Raw genomic sequence first — 15,703 nt, 5'->3', positions numbered from 1 at the left:
GCAATCGACCATGGAAATGATTATGATTCACCCCCCAAACATTTTTTTCTTAGTCAGAAATAGATCAAATTGATTTGTTGCTTTCTATCACTCATCAATCCGTTAATTTGTTTTTATAATTAAATACACAAATAATATTTTCTAACTTTGTTTTTTGTGACATATGTTGAAATATAATTGTATTTCATTGCAATTTGTGCCTTGTTTTAAAGAAGAAAAAAAAGTGTTTTAACTATCACATTTGCACTGTAATTTGTAGTCTGTGCTTCTATAACACCAACAATTTCCCCCTTTTTAAACAAAAACGTATTTTGTACTTTTTCTTATTCATCAATAGTTAATAGTTGTATTTTTTGCTAATTTTCCTTCTATTTTTTAATTAACATGCATATTTTTGAATTGAAGGAAATATTATTTTAATAATATTTTCTCCCCTTTTTGTGATTTATATTTAACTATATTGATTCTAATCTAATTTCTAGCAATCTGTGAGTGAAAAACATCTAGATAACCACCTGAAAGACTGATATGACCTCCTTGGCAGAGGCAACTATTGCCATGACGGTCACCCATCCATTGGACGAGTTGACTCAAAAGTTGCTGAAGCGCCTTCATTATCGTTTTAAAAGAAAATCAGGTGGGATCAACAATGACGCGCTGCCAGACGGCCCAGTGGGTCCACATGTCATGCCACCCCACTGCTCCACGGGGTCACAGCTGACTAAACGCTGTCATTATGGAATGTGCCGGGCATTATCTGCCGCCGAGCCATTCATCCGGAACCCTTTGTCGACCCGTTCCTTTTTGTTCTGCGGCAATTTCCCGGGGATCTCTGTGTGCACAGCGAAAACTCTGTTCTGCATGGGACGCGAGTGAAAATCAGCATAATTGCTCTAATTGCAGCCAATTTCTCCCTGAATGGCCCCCGCTGTCACGTCTCACAACAAGCTGGGGGACAAGAATATCTCATGGTCCCGCAGACGGAGATGAAAGGAGCGAGCGAAGAGGGGGGAAAACACCCACCGATGTTTGTCCATTCACCGCCCGGGAAGGGCTTGTAATCTTAAAGAAAGAAAAACACAGTTTAAACGTATACACGTTGACCAATCAAGCAACCAGGTCACGAAGGAGCCCCCGAGCGTCAGGGGCCCCACGACGTCTATTCAGAGCCGGAGAATGTCACGCTGTCCTGCGTATGACGGTCTCCTCCGAAGAAGAAGATCGAACCGAGTGAACCCCAACAAAACGTCTTTGTCGTGGGCTGAGAGCAAGAGTGTCAACAGACGGTGAGGGGCATTCCTGAGCCGCCGAAAACTTGGGAAAACTCCAGTGATGCAACACAATTGAGACGAACCCCATTCATGGACACACAGCTGGTTTGGACGGTGAAGCGTCACTCGCTTCTCCTTCGGTTTGACTGTTTTCTCTCTTCCCTGGATTGTTGTTTTTCCATGTTCGATGAACCTAACAGATCTGAGTCTGATTCTGTTGAGGTTTCTGCTTTTCTAAAGCTGTAAAATTGGATCTTGATGGAAAGGGATATAATTTTGAAGGGTGAGTTGGAAGGTTTTAAGGGTTCAAAATGGCTATTTATTTAATTATATATTGCTTTTCATAAGAATAAATGTTTAGCAACGTGTAAACAACAATGAGTGTGTCTTAAATGTTTGTCTCTATTGTATCATCAGTGTCTGTTTGTACAAAACTCTCTTTTCATTGAAATATTAACAATAGAAACGTTTTTTAAGCCCCGCCCACTGACACTGTTTTCCTGGAGTTTGGACCACGCCCACTCTGCTGTGATTGGTTGAACATCGAGATTTCTCACCACAAGTCGTCAATCCCAGAAGTCTCCACCTCCAAGGGACTCATTGTATAAACAAAGTGGGGCATGGTTATAGCAAGCTGGAGGTGGAGTGAAGTCATCATTACATCATAGTGGACTTTACTCTCGTAACCTCTCGTTCGTCCAGATTTCAGACGTACTGTAGATGACCGTCAATAAGTAAATGATTCATTTCTGAACATATTTCTGGATATTAAAGCAAAGATAACTGTAAAAAAAAATTAACAGTAGTTTTGTTGAATGTTACTAATGTCAACATAAAAATAAAGTTGGTGTTTAATGTACAAAGTTGATGAATAAAACTTCATTCTAATGGCTTTAAGTATTTTCTTGAGTTGAAACGTGAACCAAAACTCTCCCCCAGACCCGACGTGTTGTTTCAAACTGGGTGGGCTTTTCTCAAGAGTTTGGGTTCAACCTTTCAACTTCACTTTGACCTCTGACCTTGCAACCCTTCAGTCCTCGCTCTAACACGACAATAGCGCCCGTCACTCACGGATCTCAGTCCAAACTCCCTCTTCATTTTTCCACATACCAGTCGTTTTAATGATGGAAACTCCGGCTCGGACCTGTTTTCTCTTATCTTGAGCAATGAGAAACAGTTCATCTGATGAACGCATCAGCTAAAGGTCGTGGTGATAGAATCCAGTAAAACATGAGTCACTCGTGTGATGTTCAGGTCAAAGTGTGACTGCTTTATGTCGTCTGCGTTTATCTGACACACTTTTACAAGGTGCGTGAAGAGGCGAGACTCTGCCGCCATCTAGTGGTGAACCATGCGCACGCACTGCTCAATCATAACTCAATGTTATTAATCCAACAGGTGTTTAGAATTATTCCAAAACAAACGCTTTAAAATGGTTTCCATTGACAGTGAATCGGTTTTACTCTGGTCTGCTTCCAGTAAACACATCGTTTGATATTTTTTTGCAAACTACGTTGAAAACTAACATTTTCTCGGAAACATTATAGAATCCGATTGATGGGTTGCACAACATTCTCACTGCTATAGCATGAAAACGAAATTAAATACATTTAAAAGTAATAATTAATCAGAACTTTCATACCAAAGTAATTTTCTAGTGAAGAACAGCAAAACCATGCCAATATTTTAATGGAAAATATATCAATGAAAGCAGAATACACTTCAAATAAAAAAAAACCAAGAAGTACCAACTGCTTAGAACCTTTATTTTCAGGGCAATAAGAATTAAAATTAAATTAAAATACAAATTTAGATGCACAGATCTGTCTTTGAAGAGAAGGCTGTAAGCGGGAGACGAGTCTGCCTTTCAGAGAAGAAGATGGAAACGGGTGGAAAATACAGATGGTTATAAAAATGAGGTCTGGAGAATGAAACAGGAAACAAGGTAAAGATACAAATGCAGTTAGTAATAAACCCCACCCCCCCCCCATTTGTAACGTCCTCATGTCGTCAGTGCTAGAAGCTCTCAAAGGTTTTGGTGTCGCCGGGAAGCTTAACGTTTTTTTTTTCTCGCCATCATCGTCCTTTGCTCTCGTTTTTATGTAACATTTAAATCTGTAGTTTTGGAAAAGTAAACAAAAGTCCTTCAAAAATAAAATGTAGCAACCACATTTTAAGGTCTACAGTTACATATACAGTATATATATATATTTATATATATAAATACATACATAAATATCTTACATGTACAACCAATTTTGCAAGGGGGGGCGTGAGAGGACCTAGGGCAGGTGAGGACTTGTGAAGGTGGGGGGAACAGGAGGGCTGCTCGTGATGGTCATGTCGTCTTCAGGGTGTGTAACCGGTTGTGTACATGTGTCGGCGGGTGTTAGAAACATTTCTCAGTTTCCCCAGTAGGGGGAGCTGCCATAGCTGGATTTGCTTCCTTGGGTCTTCTGCTGCATGCTGCTGGACTGGCTCCGCTGGACGCCACCCTGAGGGGACCCAGTCACGGTGAGACACCGGACCCGACCGACGGTAAAACTCTGGGCGCCACACGTACCTGTCCGTCCTGCGTGAGGTGGTGGTGCAGCAGCTGTGAGTGGGGCTGTTGGTGGGGGGGCAAGATGTGGAGGAAGGGCGGGGCGTATCCCGGAGCGCCGCCAGGGTTCATGGGCCCGGTTCCACCGAGGGCGGAGGGCAGGTTGAAGGGAGGCGGTGTGCCCGTGTGGAAACCCTGCTTGTCGAACGACTGCAAAGAAATTAAAGAAACCTTTTAGTTCGTTAAAACCTGATGGCCGTATTTACTTCCAAGGGATAATGATTTGAGTAAATAGTATCTTGAGTTTTCTATCACTTCTATAAGTTGATTATACTTTTCATCCATGATCGTTCGTTCTTTAGGGGTGTTAATACGACCATTTCTATTCCCCCCCCATAATATTGTATCGATATTTGAAAGCAATATATCGATTTCTTTTATTCAAAAATGGGGATTCAAATTTGTTTTACAGCTCAATAAAGTGTTAAAAAATAAAATAAAGATCTCATTTTCTTTTTACAAATATTCAGAGCTGTGTTCATTTTTGTGTTGTAATTAAATGTCCAGTCACTAGATGGCAGCAGTATCACAACGAAACCCCATCAACGACCAAGGACGAGAGGATACAGTGACTCAAGCAGCTATTAAAGCTGATGTTTGGACACAAGTTGGTTTCAAAACCAATCAAAGCAGTTACGACTTCATCAAGAGTCATGTGGTCTGTAAATTTTGCAACACCAGAGTCAAGTACACTATATATCCTTGTTCCTGTATGATGTGTATCGTGTCGCAAGATTCTTGACAATACACACACCTCGTTTGTTCACACCAAACGTGACAATATGTGGCACACTAGGACCAGAATGAAACCAAGTTGTCCTTTCAAATAAAGTTTTTAAGTAGCGATGCACTGATCCGATCCAGTCCCTAGAATTTAGAATGGATATTTAAAAAAATTAAAAAGTACTATCGGCAGATCCGATCCAGGTAAAGTGATTGTTTGGGGGAGAAGTCGCGCAACAATGTTTTACACCATTAACCTAATTTAGAATTTAAATAAGCATCACAAATGAAAAGAACATGAGCAGCTCTAAAAATACAAGAAAGACGAAAGGGAGTAAACTTTGCCGGCTATTCTGCAAAGATGAGAGAAGCTTCAAGACTGTATGAAATCAAACGTTTTTTCTTTTTAAAAAGGGCTCAAATAGTCCTTTACGTGAAAAACTGTTCTCACATTAGAGCAAGTTAATATTTGAAAACTGGTACTGGTTCAATATCAGTCCATACTCAATTAAAGTCGGGGCATCCCTAGTTTTTCCAGAATCAACCGACCTGTGTTTTGCTGTAGATGGATCCACTCATGTCAACTCCTCCTTGGTTCCCCGAGCCTGACAGTCCAGGTGCTGAGACGAGAACGGTGTGAAGGGAGGGAGGAGATGGGAATTGACAAGAGGGGAGAGGCAACAGAAAAAAAAAAAATTGGAGGCAACATGGTTAGATACGAACAATGTTTGAACAACTGCCTCCTAAGTCGAGACCCTAAACTGGTTTTGTTAGTAGAAGGTGAACAGCCAGTGGGAAGGAGCAGTATGAGCAGAAGGAGGCGCACGAGTGTGTCTCTTTCCTGGTCAATAGTTCACTTGGGCTCGCAACAAGTGCAGTCACATACATGCAAATACACACCTTCCTCCAGAACACTGGGCTGCAGAAGCAGCTGACATGTCTGTCATCAACTCCCCCCCACTGAATCACACCCGCCGACCTTCTGTGCGCTTTTTCATTGTGCGTTGATGTGGTGTGTGCATGTACCTTTCCCTGGGCCGCTGCCCGCTGACTTGGCCTGAGACTGGGCAGAGCCTCCGTACCCTCCCTTACTGTACTCCCCACCGTGGGCTTGAGACAGGTCGTCAAAGGCTGAAGTTGGAGCAGTGATAGTGCAGAAGAGGGTAGAAGGCACAGCCAGCAGAGGGAGAGGAAAGAAGGTAAGATGAAAGGAGGAAAAGAGGTGAGAGAAGAGAGTGGGGGCAGGGGAGAGAGAGGCAGTCAGGTAACCTGACTAGTATGGCCATCTGTTTTTTTTGTTTTTTCTTAGCTGTGTCCGAAACTCTGCAGGGGATTTTAGATTTGCATGCAGCACAAGCAAAAACACACAAAGGCCCAATCCCATACACATGCAGCATGTGGAGGAAAAACTCTTAAAGCACTCACTGGTCTTAATCTTAGCAACGAACTATGAGTTTCAATCATTTTTATTGACGCCACAGTTCTGATATTTCTGTTTTCTTGTCACTAGTTCAGAACCAAGAACAGCTAATGAAGTCAAGCCCACAAATAAAAACTAAAGTTATTGTCACGACGAACTAACATCAGAGTTGCTGCTTGTTATCACAATTCCCGATTTTTAGGGGCTACCTTCAACTGGCATTTTAAAACACTCGTCATTGATTTTAACAGCAACAAATGTTCCAAACTAGTATTGTGTTCTGGACAAGTGCTCCAACAACAGTTCATTTCTAGAGTTACTTCATTCAACGATTTAAAGTATGTGTGAGAAGAATCGTCCTCCTTTTTTTTTCATTATGTAAAAGTATAAAAGCTTTTTCATAGTTTGAGACAAATATTTAATTAAAGTCGTTGTTAGAATTGAATTTTTTTCCAAAAGTAAATAAATCTTTCTTTGCTCTTTTAACATTTAAAATCTGGTGAGACAACAACCCTCTGATCACCGTAAAAAAAGGTGTTTAAAATATTCACTTAACCATCAATAATATACCGTGAAAGTTTTTCATTGTTACGCCGAGATCAGGATGATGAGTAGAGTCGTGATCTTACCTGTGCTGTATGCGTGTTGTGCGTAATTGGGCTGATGCTGTTGGTGGTACTGACTGGAAGGGTTAGCCATGCCCATGTTGGGTTGTTTGGCCGAAGCTGGAGGTACGAAAACGGTCGGCCCGTACTGGAAGGCCGATGGAACTCCAGGCATACCAGGGTAGTAGGGCAAACCTGCAGCGCGGAGAGACCATGTTAAGGAACGTGTACCATGGTTGCAATTTAGATCAGAAGGGTCGATCCTTACCAGTGTATCCGTAACTCGGGGGCAGTGGAGGGTTCATGAACGCCTGGTTCTGCGTCTGCTGACCCTGGTTCTGACCTTGGCCTTGACCCTGTGCACCCACCTGTGGTGCTTGCGGTGTCTGCGACTGAACGTTTGCAGACGACAGACTTGTCGGAGGAGCTGGAGACGAGGAGTCATTTCTGCCAAACTTTGTTGCCTCACCTTGACCGCAAAAAGAAGATGGATGATCATGTTGGACGCATGTCAAAGACCCCCCACTCACAAAGGAACATTTATACGAGATATTAAAGTTAAAATATCCTCAGAAACATACCAGCATATAGGTTGCTGGCAAGAGCATCTCTTCCTGGCATGGAAGCTGTATTCCCAGGGAATGGTACACCATAGTACTCCTAAGAAAGGAAAAGGCTCTTTAGAGTCTGGCTTCTGCTGCATTGAAATCTGCAGGTCCAGGCATGTTGACAGACTTACCAGCTGAAGACGAGACAGCATTTGCAGTTCCTCATATCCATAGATCGGCTGTAAGATTTTAAAAATGTACATTTAAAAGGTTGCCAGTAAACAAGGAATATAGCAAATAAAGTCACAATTTCAACTTAGTTACCGGGTAGGCAGGAAGCAAACCGGGCCCCATGATGTACTGGTTCGCAAGAAGAGGAGGAACTCCTTGAGCCAGGTTAGGAGGAGCTTTACCTGTAGACATAATTATTTTAATTCATGTTGAATGTGACTTCATTTTGTCTTTGCTTCTCCGTTTTTAATGAACTCATTTCCAAATCAAAGTAAAAACCAATACATGTTGGAACATACCAGAGTTTGCCATCAGTGGTGCCGCGCGAGCACTTGCAGCTGAAGGTGTGGTGTTTGTGGACATATTTGTGCCGTTGGGATTTAGACCCGGTGCCACGGATGAGTGAGGAACATTGACGTTTGAGCTGATGATGGCTTGAGCCGATGAAAGACCGGGATTGAGAACCTGAGTAGATGATGTGAAAACGGGCAGATTGCTCTCCTCGCTGGTCATCTGAAGAGAGAAGAGGAGAGTTCGCGTTTGTCATTCTACGCCGAGTCAATAACTTTAAGTAGCTTTCAACAGTGGGTTAAACCGTACATACAAAACACACCGTGATTTCAACAGCATATTTTGTGATTATTAAGATTTGTAAAATATGTTTTTAACAAGGCCTTGCAAGCTATTCAAAATATTTCCAAAAGAATACTGACGAACAAAAGTATAGTTTGACCAGTATGTTATCACTTTTCTCTTCCAACAGTCTATAATACATGTATCCAAAACTTACGGGTAAAGAAGAGCTCGTCGTATGGGCCAGTCCAGATGAATGAGACGCAGTAACATGACTGGAATTAACATGAAAAAAAGATACATTAGTCATAAATCACAACACGAGGTAGCAAAGCCTAGAACAATCAGGAGATTCAGTGAAAGATTGTCTACACAGAAAGTTGAGATATGTGCTTGTAAACATCATCATCTTGGGAGAGAAAATCTCAACAACTTTCACAGGCGACTCACCTGGTGAGCGTGGGAATGGATGCAGAGTGTGACGGAGTAACTGCGGGGGAAGGGATGTGGTGAGCAGTGTTGCCCTCACTTGACATAATGGGCGAGTCGTTTTTCAGTGTCTTGGACGATGTAGCCGCTATAAAGCAGAGAGAACTCATGAGTCATGGATAAAATAAGAGTGAGAAAATATTGGATTGTGCTTTTGTAACGAAAAAAAAGGAACATTTTGAATCAACTCCACTTACAGTCTTGTGTGTTCGGCATCTTCATGCCACCGTAGCCATTCTAGATGGTTAGAGAAAACATTTAATAAGTGATGCCTTTTTCAAAAACCTGTTCAGATAATCGTCATCCTTACTGTGAGGGGCACAGAAGTTTGGGCCTCTTTAGTCTGAGGGTAGCTCAGATGAGGCGGCAGGGACCTCTGGAGGCTGCTATCCAGGCGATTTCCAGTAGGAGTCGTGGACAAGGGAGGAGGTGCTGAACTTTGAAGACTCAGGGAAGCAGAAGGTGTAGCACTTGGCAAGCCCAACGATGGTGAAGGGAAGCTAGGATCCGAGACCGATGACTGTAAGCTGTTCATGTGGTCACTGATCAAAGCAGAGGGAGAGAATTAGAAATGCGGTAATTGGTAGCAAAAAACACAAAAACTCAACCTCATAACCTCAATACCTCATTGATCCAGGTTTAGGGAAGAGGCTGCTTTGCAGCTGCTTGGCTGGGACAACAGATGGTACAGACATGGGACCTTGAGTTGGGACTGGGTCCCTGGCCAGATCAGCCTGCATCATTTCTGCCGTTGCAGCCCCCGCCTCAGATCCAAAGTCCAATAGAGCTCCAAACTGAACATTCAGCCCAGATATGTCAGCTGAGCCTGGCATTTCCACGGCTTCAGATGGAATCTGATGATTGACATTGCGGTAACGACATTAGGTGAAACGAATCATTTCATGCCAGCGAAGAGTAAGATAGAAAAGGAACCTTTGACATCGGCGGAACTCTTCGTCTTTGCGTTTTGAGCTGCCTGAGAGGAGGCTCTGTGATGGGAGGTTCCATGTCCGGCAGCTTTACTCCCGGAGAAGGTCCATCTCTTCCAGATGACTCGTGACCTTAGAAGGTAGATTAAAATTAAAACAAGTTTTACACAAGAGCATGAACACCATGTGAGCAAAGTAAAATATATACTTTAATTTGCATTCAATCATACACAGAATTCCATCCTGGTTTTAAATATTTTTTGTCGTTTATAAAATTGACTTAGTGCAAATGTTCTTTAACAAACGTTACCGTTAGCAGAGGTTGAAGGAAAACTCTGCTTTCCTTCAATCACAATAAAACAGTCACGAGAAACAAGCTCTCCTTTAAGGAAATTAGACAGCGCGCTACCTGGAGGTGTAGGAACTTGAGGAGCACGCGGGTGAGTTTGGACTGGAGGCTCTGCGGAGGACATCATTGATGACTGTTGTCTCTGTGCTAGCTGGCTGAGCACAGCTGATGGTTCTGGCTCAAGCTTCATCTCCACTGCAGACAAGAGAAAACGATGAAAAAGAAATCTATATATTTAGCAGCAGTTTAGGCCATGACAGTTACACTTACTGTGTACGTTATTTACGGGTCCGTTCTCAAGCCTTCGGGTCTTGGTTTCCAAAGACTCAGAAGAGGCAGGAGCAGGGCTTTGAAAGGGAGGTGAAACTGATTCTTTGGAAATGTTACTGTTGGTGGCCAGTGGCTGGTGGGTTCTTGGACCAAGACGAGAGCCATTCAGTTGTTCGACTGTCCTGATGTCAGCGGTGGGTGCGGGCTTTGGTGCATTTAGAGACCCAAAATCTGAACCCAAGACTGACGACTAAAAGGAAAAGCATGAATATCAGATAAAGAAAACCAACAAGAAAGACAAGTTATGTCAGTTAATGTACCAGGGCAGCGTTTGCGTATGTTGTCGAAGCAGAGGCGGCATGGGCGTAACTGTTGGCTGTAGCATGTGCATAGCTGTGAGTTGCAGTTCGTCCATTGTGGTGGGAGTTGGTGAATACCAGACTCTGACCCAAGTCCTCTGCAGATGGTCCATCTACAATTGAACTCAGGGCTACTCCAGGCTTTGGCAGTTCAGCACTGAAAAAAAAAAAAAAAAGTTTAGTGAGCTTCAATATAGTAGTATAGTCTGAATTATCAGGTCAATTCCTATCAAAAACGACTCACTTATGTCTGGCTGTGGAGTTTCCTGGAGCAGAAGAGGCGGTGAACACTTTGGTCTCAGACAACTGAAAGTAAAATAAAAGATAAAAGCAAAACGTTGAATTCACCTGTATTATTAAGCAAAAATACATTTAGAACTGCAGAAATAAGTTCAAAAGGTCAAACATACATCTTCATTCCAGTCTTCTGATGCCCAGTCTTCCAGATTGCCACTCCACGCTCCTAAATATCAACGAGAGTTTAACATCAACAACACGCCTGTCTTAAGATATTTAAATAATTTAAAAAAAGCCAACTTCAGTGAATAAATCAATATTTATTTGGATCCAGTTACTTAATCCAATAAAAACACTTTTAAATTAGGATCGAGCAGAACAAATAACAAGAACAATAAAAAATATGCATTAATCAAAACTGGGCTTGCGGGCCAAATATAGAGCATCATCGAATGGCTCATACCTGGTTCATTGCCTTCTCCATCCCAATTCTCATGGCGACCACCAGAGTTAGCCGAATAGTCAGCTGGATTGAAGGTTCTAAATGTGAAGCAAACGTAAGGGGTAAAAATTAGTGAAAGAAATTAAAGAATTGTAAAGGACAAGTAGTTCTGTCAATATGAGGTTCAGACACTTGTTTCCACACGTTTGTTTAAGATATGTGCTTGAATGAACATCACTACCTCAATCTTCACACTTAAAAACTTAGACGTGTTTTTACCCCATGCCTTGGTTGGAAAACCTGTTTCCAACAGCTGCTCTTCCTCTTCCTCGAACCCCAACCCCTGTGCAGACAAAATAGACAGTTTAGGGAAATGTCAAAGTCTGAAGACTGCGTCTTACAAGTTGCTAAAATGTGGAAAGAACGGATTATAGGAAAATAAATGCAGCTAATATTTGTTTAGATTTTTTCCATTCTTGGGATGATAATATTGAATTAAATGTTTGAGACAATGAGCTGATTTTACCTCTTCCCCTTCCTCTCCGTCCACGGTCTCCCCCTCGCTCACCAGGAACCGCTTCAAACCCATTTTCTTCTGAACGACCTATTACACATGATTGTATAGAATTATGTTTATTAAATCATAAGTTACTTAATCATCTCTTTAAAAGGACGATGAGATAATTGTTCACCTTCACGCCCTCTGCTGATTCCTCTGCCTCGCTTGCTGGACCCTCCACGACCACGACCACCTTCCCTCTCAACTCCCTTCTTTTCTCTGCTTTCTTTGATGTCAACTGGGCCACCTTCTTTCCCAATGTTTCGCTTCTTTCCCACCGTCTCCCAGGAGTTCTAAAAGAAACATTTAAACAATATTAAAAGACTAAAAATTGTCATAGTTGTTACATTACTTTCACCAAAATCTTAAGTTGCAAAATTGAGAGGAGTGTGTCAAGTATGTCTCCAAAACCTGTTCACTCGACCTCACTAGTCAGTCACAACTAAATGCTGAGCATCCAAATATTCAGTCCAGAGAGTGCAAAAATGTTCTCTTACGATGTCAGATGTGCTCTCCAGAAGGAAATTGATGGCTCTGTTGACGTCTTCATTGCAGTCATGGAGGGCAACCATGCACTCATCTTGAGTTTTCCCAGTTACCTCTATCAGCTGCAGATGCGAAAGAAAACAAATAGAGATTCATGATTAACAAAAACTAAAAGACAGGAAATTCCACTATTTACATGTAGATGTTGCAACTATACCTGTTTGACCTTGTCTTCAAAGACAGCATCATTTTTGTCATAGGTCACCTGGGCCAAACGAATCTGTTCTGCCGTGGCCTTCATGGTGGAGGACAAAATGTGACGGGGGGGAAAAATACATATATATTTAGAAACTTTCATTACAGTTGTTGGCAAACAAAAAAGGAAAATCTAAAACGAATCACATCACTTTCCCCCAAACAAATATAGAAAAACCCCTACACTTTCACAGTAAGTCCTCTCGTTTTAGGTGGTAAACAGTGTGAGAAATGTTTTAAAAACACTAAATTCTCTGTGCTCAAATGAAAAAAACAAACAACTTAGGCCACTAAGAAATCCATATCTACATTTAAGAACATTGAGATGTTGACACCAACCTGAATCTGTTTCTGTGGTTGTGTTGTTTGTGTGGAAGTGGGCAGCGTTCTGTCCCGGTTTCCCCGGGCTTGATTGCTGACCACAGATGTCATCATATACAGTATATACAAAACAATGTATGTACAAAATAGAAAAAAAATCTGGAAAGGAGAGAGATCACAGAAGTTGTTAATGAAGCTTTTAATGATGTTGAGGGAAAAAAAAACGAAACGCATCAGTGTCCGAGACAAAAGGTACACAAGAGTAGTGAGGTGCGGTGTTTTGAAGTTTTCCATGTAAGACTATAACCCCATCTGTCGCCTTCGTCACTCATGTTAAATTTAGCCGACCGATGGGGGACCATCCAAGTGTCGTCTTACAATCCTCCCAGTGTTACCACCACACAAACACAAGGGTTGAGACACCGGCGGATGTTTATAGAGGCAAAAAACGAATCTAGACCATCCATCACATTTTAACTGTTGAACGCTTTACTTAAAAGATAAAAGAGTCCATTAATAGTATTTGAAAGTAGTTGTTGACATATTTCAGACATGTTGTGTAACACATTAAAAGTGTAAAAAAATTTACAGTTCTACGCAATAGTGTCTCAATATATATGTATATGGCATTTTAACAGTGTGCGCCTGGACAGACAGGTTAGTGATATGTACGCAATAACAAAAAAAAAATATTCGTGGTTCATCGCAGACGAACACTCATAGAATACAGCATTGGTATTGTAGTTTGGATGTACTACGACCAAACATTTTGAACGCTGCGAGTATGAATCCATCGAATTTAACCGAATTCGAAACAAAAACAAATCCACGCAACGGCGACTTTGTTTCGCATTAGCACAAATGCTAACGTTAGCAGGGTTGGCCCCTGCCTGCCTTTTGTTCAGTATACGATTCGCACAACAGACAACCGCGTCCATAAACACTCAAGCGTCTGCGCCACGGTAAACTCGCCACCATTAGACACGTATTCTATGTTTTTCGAGGGAGGATTGGCGGATGTGGCGCAAAATACCCGCTAAGCTAAGTCTAATGTTAGCATTGTGCTAACTGCGCCGGCATGTGAAGCGAAGGCCTTCACGGATACAACGCCAAGTTAGGAGATCTGACGATAAACAACCACAAACACCGCAGCAGGAAGACTAAATACAACGCACGGGTTCATTTTGAACTCATAAACCGATACGTGGATGAATTTCAAACTTTTTCCCCACGAAATGGAGACAAAAGAAGAATGTTTTCGTTTCTTTACCTGCTAACACGCTTCGCTCAGCCAGCAGCAGTCGTCACGTGACCCACCGCGCCGATGTTGAACGATGTGAAGAGCGCACAGCCAATCAGGAGCTCCCAAAAGGGTCAGATGGTTTCGAAGCGCGACTTGAGGCGGGCGCGCGCAGCGAGAGCGCGCACTGCGATGTCAGACGTCAGAGGTAATCGAATATTTATGGTAAAACGTTTTAACCAATTTAAAATATCATTATTCACTTAAAAATGATAGTCGAAGGTAAATCTGTCCATTTTAGTTGTCATTTAACATGTGTTGGCTTTTATTATCTTTAATAAATAAGTTAGTAATTTATATTTGCTTAAATTCGCTCCCTTTCAAAATTATACTGACATATACAGGTTATATATACAAAGTCTTGAACTTGCTTTGATCCTGTAATTTAATTTATTTTAATGTCCAGCCTAACTGTACAAATAAAGGTATACATGGATGATGCTATTATAAAAGGCACATTACTAGGTGAGTATTGGCAAGAATCTGACGATACGATATGTATCACGATACAGAGGCAACGATAGTACTGTAGTTAGTAACAAGGATATATTTGTAGTATAATGTCAGAGTACTTGACTCTCGTGTGGCAAAATGACTGCTTTTACTTGTTTTGAAACCAAGGAATGTTAACACATAGGTTTTAAAAGCTGCTGGAGTCAACTGTATCCTCTCGTCCTCAGTCATCGCCGTGCTGCTGCAAGATTAAATCCTGTGGATTTCAATGTTTATTTATCTGCGGAGGTTATGACTGATTTCATCTAGAGGCCAGAAATGAATCGCCGTGTCTGTGGAGTGTTGATCTTGGATCAGGTTATTGTTGATCGATGATCGACTCATAATTCTTGGTTGATCTTGAACCTTTATTACAATATAAGGAGCATCACTTCAGCTCCTTTCATGTCTCCACATGTGCATCCCAAGCAAACACCCTGACACACCTGGGCAGGTGCATTGTTTTGTTTCTGCTTAATCCAGAGGGCGATCTATCCTTTTAAAATATTTATTGAACATAATAAAGATTGTAATTGTTATAATTCCTTTTTTTGTCCTGTGGTAACGCAATAATCTGCATGTCCGGTACATTATGACCAGCTAAATTACTGCGGTCAACTTATCCCAAGTTCCAATCAGTCTAGAGTAGACTACTATCCTATAAAATATCATTACATTTTAAAGTGGAAAATTAGAGGTATTGATATTTTAATATCCTTTTTTTTTTGCTGTATTGTCAAATATGACAAGTTTGAGAGACTATAAATCAAATAAAAACCAAGTTCCAATCAATGACTGCAATATATTTCTGTTTGCTGTAGATCATAAATACATTTATTTAAAATTTATATAAAGAGAAAATGTTTACAAAAGCAGTAACATGTAGACCTGAAAATCACCTCATTCGTGAACTCCTTTTCCTTGATCAGTGATGATTTTCCTGACCACACCATAGGAACAGAGATGGTTGACAATTGCAGGGGACACTTCACTGGCTCCGCAACAACCCACTTTGTGAAGAGGTCTAACATCGTCATGATGTACTTGTGTTCTCTTGCCGTTTCATGGATCGGGTCGATCAGGTCCAAGCCAACCACATCCCAAGCTTTGTTAACCTAGTGGAATATTGGTCATTATTATTATTATTATAAACATATTTAAACACCTTTATTGAATTTGTTTAGAAAAAAATATGCACACCACCTTGATTGGATGCAACATTGGTGTCTGGATCTTATTGGG

General features: G+C 41.5%; 1 protein-coding gene across 2 annotated transcripts; it reads right to left on the bottom strand.

Moving 5' to 3' along the window:
* Positions 1–3,016: 3,016 nt before the first annotated feature.
* On the bottom strand, positions 3,017–14,081 carry LOC148087834 (ubiquitin-associated protein 2-like). 2 transcript variants are annotated; one of them, XM_087791623.1, is made up of 29 exons: positions 13,940–14,081; positions 12,688–12,828; positions 12,311–12,388; positions 12,105–12,215; positions 11,741–11,900; positions 11,575–11,652; positions 11,328–11,391; positions 11,070–11,146; positions 10,780–10,832; positions 10,614–10,675; positions 10,331–10,526; positions 10,011–10,260; positions 9,801–9,935; positions 9,396–9,523; positions 9,087–9,316; positions 8,773–9,004; positions 8,660–8,699; positions 8,424–8,550; positions 8,191–8,248; positions 7,700–7,913; positions 7,494–7,582; positions 7,361–7,408; positions 7,203–7,281; positions 6,890–7,090; positions 6,646–6,816; positions 5,623–5,727; positions 5,146–5,216; positions 3,835–4,023; positions 3,017–3,766 (listed from the first exon to the last, which is right to left on the bottom strand). In XM_087791623.1, the coding sequence occupies exons 2-29, from the start codon at positions 12,781–12,783 to the stop codon at positions 3,674–3,676; spliced, it is 3,435 nt and encodes a 1,144-aa protein (XP_087647749.1). In that variant the 5' UTR covers positions 12,784–12,828; positions 13,940–14,081; the 3' UTR covers positions 3,017–3,673. The 2 variants fall into 2 exon arrangements, with proteins under 2 accessions (XP_087647749.1, XP_087647759.1); XM_087791633.1 differs by lacking the exon at positions 5,623–5,727.
* Positions 14,082–15,703: the final 1,622 nt, after the last annotated feature.

The sequence above is a fragment of the Callionymus lyra genome, chromosome 1 (assembly GCF_982586985.1).
Source record: "Callionymus lyra chromosome 1, fCalLyr1.hap1.1, whole genome shotgun sequence".
Taxonomy (NCBI): Eukaryota; Metazoa; Chordata; class Actinopteri; order Syngnathiformes; family Callionymidae; genus Callionymus; species Callionymus lyra.
Note: the sequence above shows the minus strand (reverse complement) of the source record. Positions and strands in the feature narration are given on the sequence as shown.

Coding starts and splice junctions, on each gene's coding strand:
- LOC148087834 (XM_087791623.1), bottom strand. CDS start 12,783: ATGATGACATCTGTGGTCAGCAATCAAGCCCGGGGAAACCGGGACAGA. Junction 10,527..10,613: donor AACTCCACAGCCAGACATAA/GTGAGTCGTTTT, acceptor TTTTTTTTTCAG/TGCTGAACTGCCAAAGCCTG. Junction 4,024..5,145: donor CCATCTACAGCAAAACACAG/GTCGGTTGATTC, acceptor ATTTCTTTGCAG/TCGTTCGACAAGCAGGGTTT.